The sequence below is a fragment of the Pteropus medius genome, unplaced genomic scaffold, assembly GCF_902729225.1.
Source record: "Pteropus medius unplaced genomic scaffold, Ma_sr-lr_union100, whole genome shotgun sequence".
Taxonomy (NCBI): Eukaryota; Metazoa; Chordata; class Mammalia; order Chiroptera; family Pteropodidae; genus Pteropus; species Pteropus medius.
Window position 1 is genome coordinate 23,507,392 of NW_024344378.1, and position 19,922 is coordinate 23,527,313.

The window sequence follows — 19,922 nt, forward strand, 5'->3', positions numbered from 1 at the left end:
ACTCTTGTTGTGTTCTCAAGATCCCACCCTTTACTGTAGCTGCTGCCGGGTTCTGAGATGTGGACATAGAACTCCTTGGGAGGGGGACATGGGACTCCTTGGGAGGTGGTCCCCAGGAGCCATTCTTGTTCTTGGAGGACACTTGTTGGCGACTCCGGGATGTGGGCTGTGACTGTGATGGGGAATGGACTAGGCGGCTTTGTGATGATTTCACCTTTTCCCCAACAGAGGTGGATGAGTGTTCCTGGCCAGATCATGGTGGGTGTGAGCAGCGCTGCATGAACACTCTGGGTAGCTACAAGTGCGCGTGTGATCCTGGCTATGAGCTGGCCGCCAATAAGAAGACGTGTGAAGGTTGGTGTTGGACACGCCATGTTGGAATCAGAGGGGATGGGGGACGAGCCTTAGGGGACGTGGGGCAGAGATGGGGTGCTGGTTAGTTGTGAAGTAACAACAGACAGCTGCAGTGGATGATCAGAGGGAGAAACAACTCTATAAATTCACAAATGTGAAAGGACTGCCCACATTACATGGACTCCACCCTAGAAACTGAAACGAGAACCGTGGATTATTTTCTTCTGTAACTGTGAAAATTCACATGATTATTAATGTAGAAAATAAAAGCAAAGAAAAACCACGAGCACTTTGGTATGACTCAACTAATAACCATTTCATTCACTTCATTTCTACCTGGCTAGTGTTTCCCTTCCTTATCCACCTGTGTGACTCCATTTGTTTATGTAAACCAGGTACATTGCATAGCTTGGTGCAAACATTTCTGATTCTTCTTCGGGCTATGCCAACTGGGTGACAGGTCAGTACAAATGCATCATCGTCATCTTTAAAAGCAGTCATGACCTATCTTCAACTTTGTCCCTCCAAATCTTCCGTTGAAACAGGCTAGAAGAAAGGACGTTGAATTAATCGGTTCAGGTCGTCTAACTTTTTTTATTATTATTAAAGAACAGCAGGGCTTATTGCCGCTGGGGGAAAATCACAGTCACTCGGAACGAACACCAAATGAGCCTCGCTTCTGTTTCCCCCGTGCAGTGGCCTGTGGCGGTTTCATTACCAAGCTGAACGGAACCATCAGCAGCCCTGGGTGGCCGAAGGAGTACCCTACCAACAAAAACTGTGTCTGGCAGGTGGTGGCTCCCACTCAGTACCGGATCTCCCTTCAGTTTGAAGTGTTTGAACTGGAAGGCAATGATGTAGGTTTTGCACTCTTGATTGGGGATTGTGTTAGGATGTGGCTCTGGATTGGGCGAGGGGTCAGCAGGCAGGGAGGTGGCGTCCTCGGATCATGACATCTTAGCTGGGAGGGAACTGAGGGATGTTTGCCGCAGTGGTTTTTAGCTGCACATCCTCCGCAGGTAGAGTGCTTGGGTCCTCTTGTCACTGCTAAATCCAAGGAGAACCCGGACAAGAGTGGAGAAGGCGGGTCTTGGGGGCCGGAGGTGGTCTGGACAGGAACGTCCCCTGGGTGAGGAATCTGGGGGTTAGTATCCACCTGAGGGGAATGGAGAGGGCAAGGTGCAGCTGGGGACCAGGATGGTATAAGCCTCCCTTGGACAGTGGTCACAGGGTGAGCAAGTCAGCCCAGGCCCAGGCAGAACCCTGCCGCAGAGCGTGGGTGGGAATGTGGCATGTCGGCCTCTCTACCTGCAGGGGCCCTGGTAGGAGTCAAGGCGACCCACCCCGCTGGACCTGGCTGAGCCCATCTGGCCACCTGGCAGGGTTTAGCTCTCAGGAAGGGGTCCTGCAGTGCACAGGGGCAGGGGTGGCGATGCGGGGACACCAGGCAGCTCCCGGTGGTGCTCCCTTGCAGGTCTGTAAGTACGACTTCCTGGAGGTGCGCAGCGGCCTGTCGCCCGACGCCAGGCTGCACGGCAGGTTCTGCGGCTCCGAGACGCCCGAGGTCATCACCTCGCAGAGCAACAACATGCGCGTGGAGTTCAAGTCAGACAACACCGTCTCCAAACGCGGCTTCCGGGCCCACTTCTTCTCAGGTGCGCAGGTTTGGGGCGAGGCCACAGCGCTGAGGGCAGCACGGCTTTGCGGGCTCCGAGCCTCTGGAGCACCTGCCCACCCTTCTATGCCACCTGCCCTGACCTTATGGTATTTCCCTAACAAATTACCACCAACTGGGGGCCTCAGAGCAACAGAATTGTGTTCTCTCCCAGTTCTGGAGGCCAGATGTCTGACATCAGGGTGTCAGCAGGACTGTGTACTCTAAAGGCTCTGGGAAGGTCCCTTCCATGTCTCTTCCTAGCCTGTGGTTTCAGTGCTTCGGGGTTGGGTGGGCTTCATCTCTTAATTCTATAGGTGTTCTCTAAGGATTCTTAGTCTTCCTCATGAAATAAGAGGGTGAAACTAAAATACAAAGTGTCCAGTGGCACATCAGCCGCCGTGGGCACAGGATACAGAGGAGGAAGACACCTAGACCCCTGAAGCTACCCCTGTGGGGAGTCAGGACGGAGGCGGGTCCTCCCGCTATTACAGGAAGAAGTTGGCTTAGGAGAGGGACGCATACTGCCCTGGCTTGTTCTACAAGCACCATAACGGTAAGGCCAGCTGACACTTGAGTTCATACATAATGATAAATAAAAGCTAACGCTTACTCCGAGATGGACACTGTTCTAGAGGCTTTCCCCGTACTGATTCATTCCGTCCTCTCGGCAACCCTTCGAGGTGAGGATACTGTTATTGACTCTACTTTAGAGGTGAGGCAACTGAGGCACTGAGGTCGAGGTCGAGGTCAAGGACTGCCCAAGGTCACAATGGCTGGCAGTTGTGGAGTAGGCTGTCATTCACTTACCTATTCCTCAGGCAGGAGGTGGCATGGGGCCCCGACCTCTGGGGCTTGCTCACTGAGTGACCTTGGGCAGATTAGCATTCTCAGCCTCAAGTTTCCTTACCTGTAAAATGGAGGCACAGGAACCCATCTCCTAAAGGTGTGTAAGAATTAACTTCAGTAAGGTACAGAAAGCGCTTGGGGTGGTGCCCATTGCATAGTAAATACACAGTACATGGTAGTTATTTTTATTATCGTTACTATTATTAGCCTCTCCTTTAAGGAGCTCTGTTTCTGGCGGGGATCGGGGGTGGGGAACATATATGTACATTAAAGTGCTTTAGGAGCATGGGGAGTTTGATATATACCAGGGCCATATAATCTACAACAAAAGCTGCCTTCCCCCATGCCCAGTGAAGGGAGGCTCCCTAGTGGAGGGTACTTTTCGTCAGGGTTCTGAGTCAAGAGGGACCATCCCAAGTTGGCGGTTCCCCTAAGAAGAGTCCGTTGATCTCCCCAGACAAGGACGAGTGTGCCAAGGACAACGGCGGGTGCCAGCACGAGTGTATCAACACGTTCGGGAGCTACCTGTGCCGGTGCAGGAACGGCTACCAGGTCCATGAGAATGGACACGATTGTAAAGAAGGTGAGGCTGGGCTGAGGCTGGGGGATCGGGCTAACTTGGCTGGTGTGTCAGAGTGAGAGTGAGGGACCCTTCCTCCCCACCTGCCACCTCCTGAGCCCCCGAGACTGGGCATCTTCCTTCCCTCATCCTGCCCTCCCTGAAGTGCGATTTTCCCCAGGGCACGTACAGGCCCTCAGGTGCTCTCCTGGAGGCATTGCAGTGGTTAAACCCCCATGCTCCAGAATCAAACTACCTGGATTTAAATCCTGCCTCTGCTACTTACTAGCTGTGTGACTTTGGAATCGTTACTTAACCTCTCTGAGCCTCAATTTCCTCTTCTGTTTATAAAGATCTAAGCATACCCCCTTCTTAAAGTTTTTCTGAGGATTAAATGAGAGAATACCTAGAAAGTATTTCAGACAGTCTGACACATATTAAGCACTTGAAATGTTAATAAATACCAGCTATCTATGTCATCATATTATTTACCGTATGTGCAGTTCTAATAATAAAATAGAATTGGGAAGACTTTGCTTCCTGCTCTATTTACGATTGGGTGTTCTTCAAAGCCAAATGGCTTTGAATGTCCAGTCATTCTGGGAAAGGGCTTCCTCTGTTCTCACCCCACCCTGCAAAGGGAGTTTGAACCTTTCTGATACACCCACAGGCCTCCAGGCCTTGGCCCCAACCACAGAGCCAAGTAGGTGAGGGATAAACATTTCGGAGTTAGGAGATTTGGCTGGGGTGCACAGAGTCTGCTCAGGGCCTTCCTGGAATATTTCAGGAAGAGCTAAGACATCTTTAAAAGCAGATGCTGCTTCTCCTCCAAGCCCAGCCCTGTGACACAGACGAGGGTGGTCATGGGTTGAGTTGGGAGGCAGGTTGGAATAACTTGGATGGAACCGCGATTCTGAAATTCAAAAAATTGTTGTCAAGTCCCCGCGAGGGGGACTGGAGCCAAAACAAGGCTGGCCTCCTTTGGTGTGGGGGAGGCCAGGAAGAAGACAAACTCCACTAAGGTCCCACCAGCTGAACAGTGGCTGCCTTCCTATGGGTTTCCCTGGGGGACAGGGGTGCAGAAATAAATACCCTAGGTGCAGATCCCGGCCCCCGTTGTCACCTGTTCTCTGTGTAGCTGCAAAGCGGAGGCAGCAAAGAGCAGCAGAAACCTCTCTGAAGCAACCACTTCACCCTCCCTCTTCATCTGCCCCCTCCAGCTCCCTCGGCCTGAATCCACGGTGGTACAAGGTCCACCTCCTCAACTCCCTCTCTTTCCCTGTCAGTATGGTGAAAGCAGATCCAGGTTTGAGTCCCGACTCCACCCCTTACCAGCAAGTCACTTACCCACTCTAAACTTATTTTCTCATTTGGAAAGTGGGAAGGATAAAACAAGACGATGCATTCAAAATGCTTGGCACAGTGCCCAACGCAGAGGAAGACAAATTCTAATGATTGGTCAAAATGCTACTCATCGAGCAAGTCAGGGGCCACTCTTCGCTAATAACACTGTCACCAGGGCAACATCTGTAGCCTCCAAATGAAACTGCTTGGAAAAACTACAGGAAGTATGTAGACGAAGGCTTAGTGTTGAAGATCCTTGCCTGCACTTGCTAAGCCTCTCACATGTATCATCTCATTTAATCCACATTCGCCCCCTATGAGGTGGGCAACCCTTTACAAATATGGACATCAAGACTTCTGTAAGTGCCCAACGTCCCACTGCTCGAAGGTGGTGGAACCAAGACTTGAGCCACGGTCCATCTGACTGACCCCAGCGCCTGTGCTCCCAACCACGAATTCTGCCATATTCCCAGTGATAACCACGATGTGAATAGTCACAGTAAGAAAGATGACCTGGCTCCAGAGCCACCGCCAGGAAGGCAGCAGCCAAATAAATCAGCACATCTCTGAGCTAGATGACATTTGATTCAGGCTGACCCCGAAATCAACATTTGCTAATGACCATGTGACAAATAAGAGCGAGGGGAGGAGACTCTCTTAGAAAGCCTCCCAGGAGGCCCACAAGTGAATTACCTCTCTCTCTGCCTGTGTCTCCCATCACCCCCAGCTGGCTGTGCGCACAAGATCAGCAATGCAGAGGGGACTCTGGCGAGCCCCAACTGGCCTGACAAATACCCCAGCCGGAGAGAGTGCACCTGGAACATCTCTTCAACTGCAGGCCACAGGGTGAAACTCGTGAGTCATGTTTGTAGTTTATGGACAACAGGGACCTTGGTGTCAGACAGATATGGGTCTGAGTCTCTGCTCTGCCACTCCTAGCTCTGAAGTTCGGGTACTCAACATTTCCAGGACTCAGTTTCATGGTCTGAAAAATGAGGGTGCTACCTCATGGAGCTGTTGCGCAGATTAAAAGGGAAGCTACGCGGGAAGCCCTCAGCACAGGGTGGTGGGTGAGAAAAGCTCTAAATAGCACCCACTTACAGTGGTACAATGTGAGGTGGCACGCGGCACACAGTGCTGTTTGAGATTTAATTGTTTCCTGTCTTAATTTTTTATAAAACAATACATTCTCAAAGTTAAAAAGGCAATTAATGCAGAGGGTTGGAAAGTGACATACGAATTTTCAGATCTCTTATGCCACTCTGGAAATGGCCTCTTTGAACATTTTCTTGTGAATTCTTCCAGAAATTTCCTATGCACATACAATCATGTAAGTACATTCACAGAAAAAAAAAATATATCCTTTTTCTTGCCCAAACTTCTCAATTGGGCTCTTATTATTCATAGTCTTCTACAACTTACATGTTTTTTCACTTAACAACAGCAAATGGTTATTTATGCCAATTCTCTCGAATTAAAATATATATATCTTCCAAGTCTATACACCATGCTGTTATTTCAAAGAGAAATGAGTCTTTCCTACAAGTCTCCTTTCATCCCTCAGAGACTCCCAGATCCTGGAGTGTAAAACAAACCCTCTTGCCAGTTGGAAAAATTGCTGTACTCGAGATAAACGAACAGTTTTTAGACGGGTTACTCAGACTGGAGATAAGTAAGCTCTTCAGAAGGCATATGACTGTCCCTCTGAATTATGGACAGTAATACAGGGAGAATGGAAAGGAACAAAGGAGAACGTGATGATAAATAGACGATGACCCCTGGGCTTGCGAGGGTGTTGACTGGCGGGAGCAGTGAGGACAGGTGAGTGAACGGGCTCCCAGGCTAGAGTGTTGGGTGCTCGCACCTCTCTGCGCCAGGCCTGGGGCATCGAGGGGTGGAGAAGGCAGAGCCCCTGACCACAAGGTGCTCCCAGTGGGCACCTCATATGTATGGCTGCCCATGTTAGAAATGCTGTGGGGTGCTCCTTTCCTGGGTGGGTCAGAACAGCTTTGAATTTGGGCGAGGGTGAACTAAAGAGAGCGCTTTAGAGAAAGGCACTCCTTCACCAAGACTGCCATCTGCTGGAAAATTTGCGCAATGGCAACATTGCGCCGTCTCTGACAACCGCGGGGCAATGGCGCCCCCTGGTGCTGAGAACGCGCAACCTGCACAACTGGAAGCGGCGCCTCTTGTGCAAGGGCCGCAAGATTTTAGTAGTTGCCTAGAACGTCTTTTCCTGTTCTTTACAGTATTAAGGAACTGAAGCACCCGATCCCAGTGGCCACAGTTAGGCTAGACTTCAGATATATCTATGGTTCGTAAATATATATGGTAGATTTAAAAAAAATCTTCCTTGGGAAGTGGATGGTGGATATAGTGATCTTGCTCTATTTTTTTGCTATCATAGAATGTAAATTGAATACTTCCAAGTGCTGGTGTTACACTGTACGGGGCCAGCAACAGGGTGTCCCATGGACCTTTGGGGAGCTCCCTGCCTCCCTGGTTCACTGTCTCCCTTCCAGTGCGTCACCCGCCCTGGTGCTACTGGTCTCCCCTTCCTGCTCTTGCTCACTGTCCGTACCCCTGCTCTCTGGCCCCCAACTCCCTTTCTATAAGATGTGAAGAGCTTTGCCCATTTCAGGTGTGTTTGTCATTCCTACGAAAGCCCACACTGCTAATGGCCGCTCTCCACCTCATCCCTCCCCCATCACCCCAGTCCTCTTCTTGTAAATTGAGACCCCTCTCCCCAACTAATGTCTTCTCCCCCTACTCTGCCATTTGATCCAAATCTTTACTAAACACTGTTCCCTCTTACCTTGTCCCATCTTTCTCGCCGCTATGGGCAAGCCATCAGTCAGTCACTGCCAGTGCCTGAGAAGCCCTACATTTGGAGCTGCAAAGCCTGGTGTATGGCCAGAGGCTGCCCTGGCCAGCTTCAGGGGACAGTCATAAGGGGAGACGGAGAAGGAAGGCAGTATAGCCCGGTGATGGTTAGGAGTGTGGCCTGGAGTCAGGCTGGTTGCAGATCAAGTCTAGCTCCATCTTCCTCTACCCGTCACTTCTCTAAGACTCAGTTTCCCCTTCTGCACACTGGGGATAATAGCTCTTCCCTCAGAGCATCATTGGATAAGTGAGAAACTGCAGGGCCCTGCATGGAAAAAAACAGCCACTATGAGGATGACAACGTGGAGCAGTGTGCAGGTTGTAAAGCCTTGTTCATTCGCATTGTTTGTTCTGAAGGATTGTACAGTTTAGTGCAGAGGTCAAGGGCATGGGCTCTGGAGCCAGACCTCCTGGTCATGGTCCAGCAGGTCATCTGACAACTCTTCGCCTCGAGTTTCCTCATCTGTAAAGGAAGGATTAAAATGGTAGACACATCACAGGGCCCGTGAGGATTAATACTTGTAAAGCACTTAAAACAGCTCTTGGCCCTGAGTGAGCACTTGGTGGTTGCTGCTCTTATCATTAAGTGAGGGAGAAGCTGTGTGGTGTGGTGGACAGAGCACAGACGTCAACAAGCATTTAAACAATCTGAACCTGGCCATGCCATCTGCAAAGTGCTCAGAGTAGCGAAAACTCATGTAATTACCTCCTAGGGTAGTTTTGGGGACTGAAAGAGGGGTGAAGTCTAGGTGTCACCATGATCACCATGGGCTCCACGCCCTCTGTACGGCCGGCTGGGCAGACGCATGTCCTGCCTTGCCCAGTCCTCACCCACCCCTGGGGAGGTGGCCCCCACCCTGGCTGAATGCCAGGCCCTTGCCTCACTTTCTGCTCTTCTATCCTCAGACATTTAATGAGTTTGAGATCGAACAGCACCAGGAATGTGCCTACGACCACCTGGAAGTGTACGATGGGCCCGACAGCCTGGCCCCCATCCTTGGCCGTTTCTGCGGCAGCAAGATCCCAGACCCCGTGGTGGCTTCAGGCAGCAGATTGTTTCTCAGGTTTTATTCGGATGCCTCTGTGCAGAGGAAGGGCTTCCAGGCGGTGCACAGCACAGGTATGCGGGCAGGTCACCCAGCCTCGTTGACTGCAGATAGATAGGTGACAAAGGCCAGGGAAGGACTGCCTTTTACTCTGACTATGGGAGAAGGAAGGTGTGTGTGACATGTCCCTTTAAAAATGAAACAAGGGCAACAATAGGGGAAGGGTTGTTTTCTTTTAATGTCCTTTGTGGGTGCCACATTTATTTGTTCCATTCCTTCCTTCCTCCCGTCTTCTTTTTTAAAAATTTATTTGTGATTTTACTGATCTGTGAAATCCAAAACTCTGGGAACTGAGTGGTGGAGAGCAGCCCTTCCTAAGGACCAGTTTGGAAAATGAAAAATGTTTCTGTTCCTCATTATTTTTCATCCACTTCAAATGTAAATAGCTTGATTTGGTCCTTTGGAGGAAATTGTATATGTGTATAACTGACATATCTGCTTTGTTAAATAGAAGAATGTCAATAAGAAAATTGTCTGCTTTTTAGCTATTCAAATGTTACCAGCTGGAACCCATAGAAGCAACTTCGACTCTTTGATTCTGGCATTAGATTGTGGCCCGTTGGCAAAGCAGTGGCTGCCTTGAGCCCACTCTGAGATCAAGATCAGGGGACCCTATGAGGTGTTCTGATCCCCTTAACAGCCCCTCTCTCCAGTTTTTTTTTTTTTTAGAGTCAGAAATGTGAATCAGGTAAACCTACATGACAACCTGAGCCCTTAGGTGGTTTAGCTGTCCTTGCCTATCAGAAAACATTTCATTCATTGTCTACCTCTTTAAGGGGTTCTAGCTTCCCAGAGGGAAGTTTAAAAGCCATTGACTAGTGACTTCACTCTCTTGTCCTTACAGAGCTTAGGTGCTTGAGGTAGGTCAGGGTCCCAGCAGGAAATGAGAGTCTATTCAGATGGAGTCATTAATAAGGGATTGTTTACAAAGGGGTGGGCAGGGTGTGAGGACACCACAAGGGACAGTGCAGCATCCAGGACTGGGAACTGTGGGGCTGTCACTACTCCAGGCCCAGATGAGGAAGCAGTTCCTGGAGCGTGGAGACAGGTGGGGGCAGGCAGAAGGCCCCTGCACGGGAGCTGTTACCTTCAGTTGAAAAAAAAAACAGCCTTGGTGACCAGGCAGAGTGCAGGCCTGGGACTAAATACGCTGCCCTCTCTCTCTCCTCCCTCCTCTGATCTGCTGGTGCTCCCACAGCTGAACCCAACTGGAAGGCAGAGGGCAAAGGGGCCTATCCTTGTCCACCTAGAGGTCAGCTTTTTGGGGCCCAGAGCAGGTGGGGGGAAAATGGAGATAGGATTTGGCAGGATGGATAGAAGGCATCCTGCCCTGCTTTATGCCCATTTCCTTGCCACCTGTATGTCTGGAACTTGAAATTTCCTAAAGATAGACACGCGGGGCTAAGAGTTGGCAGTTGGATAGGACTGGGGCCAGCTGGGCCTGGGAGTGTTACTGGACAGTACTGAAGCCACACCATGGGGAGGAGCTCTGGGCTTCTCAGGGGCGTGGAGCACACTGAGGACTGTGCTTTCTAATCTCTGATCACTTCCATTTACCCATTTATATTTCGTGGTCTCCAGCAGCCTTGACACAAGATTGTATGGGACCCAGAGCAGCCAGAGTTACGGTCCTAGTAAAAAACTCAGACGCCAAGGCTACAGAATGCAAAGTACAAGGTGCAGCTCACCTGCCACATGCAAGGCGGCCCCAAGGTGGCCTGTAGTCAGCACTCTGAACTGGAGGAGCAGGCGGGTCAGCGTTGAGATATCTAGGTGTGCGTTTACCTGCAGTTCCGATGTGCTTTTGGTGCCCTCTATTGGCACAAATTACAGTAAGTTACAGTAAGTCAATTAGGCTGGTGTGAGACCTCAGACGCTGCTAGCATTTTCTGGGAGGTAAGTGGTAAAGATGCAGGCAGCCAGCTTTTTTTTCTTTCTCTCTCTCTTTCTCTCTTTCTTTCTCTTTCTTTCTTTCTTTTCTTTCTCTCTCTCTTTCTCTTTCTTTCTTTCTTTCTTTCTTTCTTTCTCTTTTCTTTTTTCTTTTCTCTTTCTTTCTTCTCTTTCTTTTCCTCTTTCTTTTTTCTTTTCTTTTCTTTCTTTCTTTCTTTCTCTTCTTTCTTTCTTTCTTTCTTTCTTTCTTTCTTTTCTCCTCTCTCTCTTCCTCTCTCTCTCTCTCTCTCTCTCCTCCTCCCTCCCTCCTTCCCTTTCCTTTCCTTTCCTTTCCTTTTCCTTCCTTCCTTCCTTCCTTCGCTTCCTTCTTCCTTCCTTCCTTCCTTCCTTCTTTCTTTCTTTCTTTCTTTCTTTCTTTTTCTTTCTTTCTTCTCTCTCTCTTTCTTTCTTTTTCTTTTTTTAGTAGTATGCTCAGGTATTCCCGAGGCCTTCTTATAGCCCAACCTGGGACCGTAGGACCTTGGCTGGTGAGGGCCAGTTTGCATCTCCCCCGCACCCCGTAACCAGGGGGAGGGTGTGATGGAGCAGTCGCAGCCGGGCGCTGGGGAGTGGGGGCCGCGCAGGGGTCCTGGGCGCGGAGGGTGCATCGGGGTTCTCTCTCCGCTGCAGAGTGCGGGGGCAGGCTGAGGGCCGAAGTGGAGACCAAAGAGCTCTATTCCCACGCCCAGTTTGGGGACAACAACTACCCGAGCCAGGCCCGCTGTGACTGGGTCATCGTGGCGGAGGACGGCTACGGCGTGGAGTTGATTTTCCGGAGCTTCGAAGTCGAGGAGGAGGCCGACTGCGGCTACGACTACATGGAGGCCTTCGACGGCTACGACAGCACCGCGCCCAGGCTCGGCCGCTTCTGCGGCTCCGGGGTGAGTCCCGGGACGCCGGCCCGGCCCCGGGGACGCGGCGCGATGATTTAGAGCGTGAGTGTGGAGTCAGGTGCACCCGGCGTCCTAGCCACCCCTGCCACTTACCAGCATCCACCGGAAGGCCTGTTCCGCTGGAGCACAGTGGGAAATGGGGAGAATAATCAGAGAGGAAGCTGGGGCAGAGCCCAGGTCCGGTTCATGAAGGCTTTGGACTGAGGTCAGCTGTGGAAGAGCGTTCTCCGTTTAGGACTTTCTTGCTATTTTCGACAAGGGTCCTCTCCTCCCTCCCCCATTGTTATTAGGCCTTTAGGCTTTTTAAATTATACTTTTGCATATTCCGTATATTTACAGTTCTCTTCTCCAACAAAGCCAAATGCCTATGAAAATTACGAATCACCGTCTTCCTATAAACACAATAGTTATGCTCAAGCTCACCATCGGTTTTCTCATTATCACCTCTCCCCTGGGCTACCTCACCGAGACGGCACAGGCCTGTTCTGTCCACTGTTTCCCCAGCACCTGATATAGGGCCTGACATGGAGTTGGTGCTCAGTGCAAGTGTGTAGATCAGCAGTAGCTGCCCTGGGCCCACCCTGGCTGCCCCACGCTGGGCACTGCCCACGCCGGGCCCAGCCCTCTCCCTTTCTCCTCCTCCAGGGTTCATCGCACACGCTTCTTCACTATTGGCTGGGTTTATAGCCAATCATTTTGGAGTTACATCATATTACATAAGTCTTTGAGTAATACCCCTTCATCTTCTGGCACCTTCCAGAAAGGAAAAGATGAAAGTGTGACATAACTCATGCAGTGCCTTTGATAGATAACATCTTTCAAACTGTGGGTCCGGACCCAGAGGAAAACCTTGGTGTGTCCTGCACAGTGAAATGTGTGGTTCCACGAGAATCTGGCAGCCAGCAGCCTTGGAACTCGGCTTCCATTCATAAAACTACCTGGCAAAACCTTCCTGACAAATGTAGTGGCTCCATCCCACGTGTTGTCCTTGGAGAGGACACAGGCCTAAACAATGTCTTCCTTTTAGGTCTCTTGGGAAACGCATCACAGTGTTGACCCTAGAGTTGGGTGGTTCATGGTACACGCTTTATTGTCAGAAAGACGTGAGCTTGGGTCCTGCCCAGCTGTGTGAATTCGAGTCAGTTTCCTCAAATATACGATGGAGATAGCACCGGCCTTGTGAAGTTCTGTAAAATGTACTTAGAGTAGCTCCTGGTCTATCTATGTACTTAAGAGCTAATAGATTGTGTATGAGCTATGTGTCTAGAAATGTCTGGAATAGCAAGGCCTGGGAAGCTCTCTGGAGCAGAATCTGCAATACTTTGCTTCAAAAAGGAGCTTTTTTTGATGCCCGTCAGAGTCTCTGTTGGGGGTCGCCTCATGGCAGCGTCACCCGTCCTGTGTCTTTGTCTAGCATTCTGTCTCCTCCTCATTTTAAACTCCAACCACAGCCAACTGGCTTAAAGGCCTATACTTTCCCTTTCTCCTTCCCTCAGCCATTGGAAGAAATCTACTCTGCAGGGGATTCTCTGATGATTCGGTTCCACACGGATGACACCATCAACAAGAAAGGCTTTCAGGCCCGGTACACCAGCACCAAGTTCCAGGACGCCCTGCACATGAAGAAATAATGCCAATGCTCTTGAAAGACAGGAACTGAGAAGGTTTTGATAAAAATAGCACCTTGTGACTCCGCCCTAAAACAGTGTACAGTATTTTTCTCAAACAAAAGCCCAAAATCTAGTCTTGGAGGTGTGTATTTGATGGCGTTTGGAAAACCAGTTGGAGAGAAGATGTTCCTTTTATTCTAGCTGCAACATTATTAGTCACGGACTGTTAAGGAAGATTAAGGTTTGAAGTTGCTGATCATTCAAGTTATGCCAGTTATTACCTGTTCCCCGAGTCCCTTGCTCCTGTGGGGCAAAAGGCCAGACTTTGGGTTGGTCATTCCTCTATTTCTGAACGTGGTTCCTTAGGTGCCAGCAACGTGACCATGTCCTGGAGACTCAGGCTGTCTTGCATCTACACGGGGCAGTGAGGATAAAAGCTTGGCCATGGTTGATTTGTTACTCACAGCTTTGGCTGGAGACTTTTGCTTTCTCTCTGCCAGGGTCATGTCATCCAGGAAACCTGAGAATATGGACATCAGGACTAAAATAAGGAATCACAGTAAGCAACGCACAGAGGGAGCTTGAATATGAGAACCACGTCACGAAGCTAGGAGACCTCAACCTTTTCTCTGTGTCATCAGGTCTCCCTTCCCCCTATGTGCTGTCCCTTCCCTAATTGCATCAGGAGGTGAAGGTGTCTGCTGTGAATTCCAGCAGAACATTTGCTGAGAAGAAAGTCTCCTGGGTCCTCCTGATTCCTTCACTCAGTGGCTTTGAGAAGACTTCACCTGTGCTTGGGATTCTATGGGCTTAGAAGAACTCTTCTTCCTTCAGCTGTGGTGGCACTTGCTGTGGTTGACCTTGACTCCTTGACAACCAATTCAAACTGCATTTGCAAAGCGTGCAAAGACCTCTTGTGAGGGACCAGTTCAGGTCCCTCATGGGGTGAACACTGTTAAAAATGTTAATTATAAGTTATGTGAGAATCAACTCCTTGTGAAACAAGTCTACCTGTGGCTAACTTCCTGTAACCAGTCAGGTTAAAGAGTGCCACGGTGACTTGGCTCAGACTAACTAGTATATAGTCACCAGCTTGCAATCAGAATTCACCACTTGGCACTTGTTCTAGAAAAGTGTAGAGGATGTCGTTTACATAACTTTAGAACCTCCAGGTAAACGTTAAACAGTAAGATAGTTTTGAATGGCATTTCATTAAGGCATCTATGGGCATTACGAGCTAAAAGCTGTGGTATAAAGCTTTAAAAGAGTATTTATGTTGGAATAATTTTAAATAATGTTTACATAACTGTAAGTCCTGTTTGGTTGGTATTGAACACAGGACAGAGCACGAGAGTGTTTTCAGTGACAGCCTAGATAGCTCCCAAGCACCAGAATTCCTTTAGGATGAATCAGCATTATTTTAAAGTATTTGCAAAAAGTTAAAGGTTATATTTTTTGAAGATCAGAATATGCCCCCAGAGGACTATGTCTAATTAAAATGATTGCTGGGAGTAAAAAAAGAAAAAGAAAAAAAAGAAAGAAAGAAAGAAAAGAAAGAAAAAGAAAGAAAGAAAGAAAGAAAGAAAGAAAGAAAGAAAGAAAGAAAGAAAGAAAAAGAAAGAAAGAATACAAAGAAAGGTGGAAGAAATGATGGAAATATTTTTTCCTTAAAACAGAAAAAAAATCAAAGTATTATTATTGATAATAATATATGTCTGTATATATGTATGTATGTAAAGGATCAGCTGTCAGAGCCTTAATCAATGCAGCATGATAAATGCCAACCCACTGAGCATAGCTTTACAGAGCAGGTTGTCCCAGACTCTGCCCTGCGTTTTATGCGTTTCCTCTCACCAAACTCTCTCTTGGCCTCTCTGGGCCCTCTATGGAGATTCAGCCTACATTTTCACATCGTGATATATCGCAGACCCTGCCCCAGGAGATCTCTGATTCAGCAAACGGAGCAGCTTGTCTGGTGGTTCGGGTCTCATCTGCCTGTTGGGATAAATTCCATCTCTCCAATTTTTGTATTTTCTGCGGTTTTCTTGTATCACATCTTATCACTCCGAGTCGAAACTGAAATCAAAATACAGGTGGTTATTAGGGGTCTCTCTCCAAAGACATGAAAAGTCTGTAGTTTCAACCTGTAGAAGTCTAAATAAGATTAATGAATGTCCTGGAAAAGCTGGAGGGAGTCAGAAACAGTCAGCTTTGCCTCATTATATGCCACGCTCTTGAAACAATGCTACTTATTTTTATCTTTCCAGTATGAGTATTTTCAAAAACACACTTGAACAGTTATCATCCTTTGGCCAATTTGAAACAATGGGATTCTTATGAAAACCTTTATTTATGCCTTCTGGGAGTGACGTATTCCCAGGAAAGACAAGCTCCGATTCAGCTGGGGCCGGCCTGACCGCTCCCCTGGAGGCTGACACGCAAAGCGATTCATGCACAAAGCAGGTTCTCAAAGGGACCACACAACTGCTTCACGAGAGAAAAGTCCATTCTGCAGAAAGACACAGCCCCCTGCCTTGGCTCTTCTAGATGCTCAGTGACCTTCCTACGCATCCCTAGATGCAGATGGAGGAACCAGGGGACATTGTTCCAGCCTGCTTTGTCCTTTAATTGGGTGCCAGGCTTTGGGGATGTCACAGAGCTCCAAGTTCACGTTCAGTTCAGAGAATTATCTTGACGACTTGAGGAAATACTTGGAGTTGGGCCTTCAGCCTGGTCCAATTCTAGTGTAATCTGGTCTAGCAGAAGCTAGAACCTGGATCCCACGGTAGAGTAAGGGTCTGGAATTAACTTCAGGCTGTGGAATTTCTCCAAACAGAGAAAATGAGGCTGTGTGTTGATTCACTGTAACTTTATTTTCTTCTAAAGTTCAGTTTCATATTACTCATGAAATGCTCAGCCTGTTTAAATCATTTGCAAAATCTTGTTAACCGGCAAATTCGTGCTGGGATTTGCCATTGATCTGGTCCCTTTGATAAGTCTCAGATATGTTGCGGAGATGGTTTGGAAGAAGAGTCGGAGTCTGGAAATGTGTAACTTACATGGATAAAGGAGAAGAGGATGGACCATACTGGCCACCGAACCCCTATCTCCATGGCCTTTTATTAAGTTTCACAACAATGCTGGCTTTGTAATTTAGTAATAGTTACTATCAGGTTAGTAGATACAAACTACAGCCAACTCCCAGATTCAGCCTCAAAGCCACCTCCGTGTTCTCAGCTATTTCCTCTCAAGTATCTTTTTCTTATCCTCTTAAGTATCTTTTTCTAGTCCCTAGAGCACGAAGTCTCAGAATCGGTCAGGTGTATGCGCCCTCCCTGCAATGTGTCCTTGTGTGCAAGTCCACATCTTCCGTTGTTCTTGTTGCTCCAAGCACCAGAGGACCACATCCAGCATCTGAAACCGAAGGTCACAGCCCTTACAAGGTGGCCTTCTCTCTCTCTCTCTCTCTCTCTCTCGCCTCTGGAAGCCACTCCTTCAGGCCTAAAGATGGTAGTGACATTCTGTAGGCCTAACCCTGGGGTACTGCATTATATACTATTTACTTATAAATTATCCTTTTAATAAACCCTCCTGAAGTACAGCAAATTGACTACATCACTCATTTCCTGTGGGGACTCTGATGATACAGCGTCATTTCTAACACAGGACAGAGATCCATCTCATCAAGGACAGTCTCTTTAGCTTTACCAGATGAAGAGGCTTTGGGGTATGTTTGGGGTTTCATGGGTTATATCAGGGAGGATAATAGAGGACCATGTTTTTAAAAACACTCAGTCTTAATGCAGAAGTATATATCACATGCAATGGGTTTTTTGCTATAGAGCATCAAGGTTTATTAATTTCTTCTTTTTGCAGTCACCAGCACTAAAAGATGAGCCCTAGTGGTCCAAGATTGACTGCTTGATGTGTCAGTCAGGATAGGTTAGCTTATGCTGCAACAAAAACTTCCTCTCAGTGATTGTACATAAAAAGGCTTATTTCTTGTTCTTACTACATGTTCATTTCTAGTATCTGGAAGCTCTTCCATGTCATCCTCAGTCAGGACAGCACCGGGCTGATAGAGCAGTCACCATCTGGAGCGTCGCTGATTCCTATGTCAGAGGAAAAGAGTATGACAAATCACACACTGGCTTACAATGCCTATGAGTGACATATAACTTCTACTCACATGTTATTGGCCAAGGCAACTCATATGGCTACTCTTAACTTCAGGTGAACAATGAAACAAACTAGAAATATCTAGTGAACCCCACTGATGACTCTCATGTGTGACATTCATGGGTAGGGAAATGACCAGAATCCTTCTGTTTGTTTTAACATTTTATTTCATCATTACTTTTTCACTGACATTTTAGGTGAAATTTTTAAAAGCCAGAATAAGGCCACCATTTAGAATGGACCAGCTTTTTAAACTGACCAATTGTTGCCTGGCAGGCCATCAGTGTGGTTGGGCTTGTATAAATTTGAATGGTGGCAAATTACTAACCTCTCACCCACTAAGGGCTTTCCTTCTGCAATTTCTAAGGAGATAATTCCCAGGTCTGATACCTGCGGAGGAGGCGAGCCCCCTCACTTCACCCATTCCCTCTTCTTCGGTTGATGCCATCAAGTTCCTTTTGCAGAACCACCTGCAGAACCACCAGGTCTCATGCTGGAGACCGCCATTGGGCAGACCATCAGCCAGGTGGCAGGTCCTCCCTAGGCACACGACCCAAGCCAGATCAATCGGATCTTCTTCCTGCATTGGAGTCTTGAGCAAGGGGCAAAAGGGCTGAGCTATTTTAGAGCTCACTTTCCCTGGGAGGACCTCCCAAGAGGACTGTCTCGGCGTTCCTGCTGCTGAAGCCTTGGGGACGACCTAGCGCCGCCTTCCCAGAGCCTAGTTCCCTGGCCCTCTATCCCTTCTGTGAGCTCCCGTATCCTTAACCAATAAATTCTACTTCTTAAATTAATCAGATGCTTGTGACCGGAGAACCATGACTGACCCAGACACTTAGGCCAGGGCACCACTGACTAGAGATCACAGCAGTTCTCTAAAAGAATAAAATGTCCATCGGAGGGAAAATTGGTGACCAGTGGATGCATAGCCAACAAAAAGCATCAAAAAGGATCTTACTGGCCTTGCCCATCCGCAGACAGCCTAGCTGGAGGGGACTGGGGCCATGAACTGGAGTTTCTTAGTCAGTTACCTGGTCCAGGTGTGATTCTATGCCCACCAAGCAAAATTAGAAACATAATTTGTACCAGCTGTTTTAAATAATCCAGTCATTGCTTTAATAGCTTGGGACTGAAGCTGGTAGGAGTTACTTCATTTGCCTAAGACCACACAGCTTCCTGAAGAGCAGCTAAGGCTTTAAACACAGGTCTCTCTGAACTACGTCCCGTGACATATAGGCACCAGTAGATTCAGTTTAGGCATCACCGAGGAGTCTTAGGAACTGGAAGCCCCATGAGGCAGAGACCACGTTGCTCTTGTCTGGGACAGTATCTCAGAGCTGGATCTCATGCCCCAGATTCGTTTTTCCGGTATTACCCAACTAAACAATTGAGTTAGTCAAGCCCCAAACCCAGGAGTCGGCTTCATCTGCTCTTTCCCTCGCCTCTTCCCCCCTCCCTTGTCCCACATTTTTTTTCATCATCCACTTTCATTGCCTCTGCCTCCACGATAAGTCACAAACCCATTCTCACTGCTCTTCGCCCCCACTGTCCCATCCTAGGGCAGCCACCATCATCTCTCACTCGGCCTCTGCTAACCAGTCTCCGGGTTAACACTCTCATCCCCTATAATCCAGGATGCACAGAGGAGCCAGGTGAACTTGGTCAACAATCAGTTAGATCGGGCTCCCCCTCCCACTTAAAACCCTTGAAAGGCTTCCCACTGCTCTACAACAGAAATCTTACTGTGCCCTGCCACGCTCACATTATAGGTCCCTAACTTACTCTGTCCTTAACCCCTTCTGGGGTCTCTCCCTAGTTTTCCCTTCTCCAGGTACAGGGGCACCAAGCCTGCTTCAGCCCCCAGGCTTTGAGTTTGCTCTTCCCTCTGCCTGAGACCCTCTCCTCATCTTTCGCACACAGCTTAAATGTCATCTCTCTGGACAGCTACAGCGACTGCCTCCAGGTCGCCCTGCTCACTCTTCCCTTCCCCCGTTTGCTCCTCCACAGTGGTTTCACCTGTTCTGATTGTCGTCTGCCTGCTCTTGCTGGTACATTCCCCACGAGGTGAGGCTTCAGTGGTCTTCATCACCAATGCTGAGAACAGCGCCCAGAGTAATGCTCAGCAGATAGAAAGTGTAAGGAAGACTTGTTGAATAAGTGAAGGAATGTACTAATTTAAATGATCGAATTCATTGGTCTAATTCTGTTTTTTGTTGGCATGGGACTCCAACTTCTTCACTGTTTCAAAGAAGCAAACTCTTAACAGAAATCTCATAAGATAGAAAAGGCAGTCCATGTCTGCTAGCTTCTTCCAGCCTCCTCCAGCTCTAGGAGAGTCCACACTCAAAGCATGAGAACAGAAAAGGGGCAAGGCAAACTCAGCACCAGGCAGCTCATCCACCAGGGAGTGTGTTCGCTGTGGCAGCTACAGCCCTGCCTCAAACACAGATCAGGTTCCAACAGCCATCTCCCAGGCGTCCTCTGCAGTGATGCTGGTAACATGTGACTCTGTCATTGCTGGGCCATGGTCAACACTGAGGCTTGGCAGCTGAGGAAGGAACA

The 19,922-nt window shown here is 48.5% G+C and overlaps 1 protein-coding gene across 1 annotated transcript in view; it reads left to right on the plus strand.

The window, feature by feature from the left end:
* TLL2 (tolloid like 2) overlaps window positions 1–13,202 on the plus strand; it is a 122,118-nt gene extending 108,916 nt beyond the window's left edge. The window contains exons 14-21 of the mRNA XM_039871643.1: window positions 229–354; window positions 1,051–1,211; window positions 1,829–2,009; window positions 3,315–3,440; window positions 5,488–5,615; window positions 8,550–8,763; window positions 11,309–11,559; window positions 13,068–13,202. Of these exons, the coding sequence (XP_039727577.1) occupies window positions 229–354; window positions 1,051–1,211; window positions 1,829–2,009; window positions 3,315–3,440; window positions 5,488–5,615; window positions 8,550–8,763; window positions 11,309–11,559; window positions 13,068–13,202 (1,322 nt within the window). The remainder of the gene's footprint in view (window positions 1–228; window positions 355–1,050; window positions 1,212–1,828; window positions 2,010–3,314; window positions 3,441–5,487; window positions 5,616–8,549; window positions 8,764–11,308; window positions 11,560–13,067) is intronic.
* The last annotated feature ends 6,720 nt before the right edge of the window (window positions 13,203–19,922 follow it).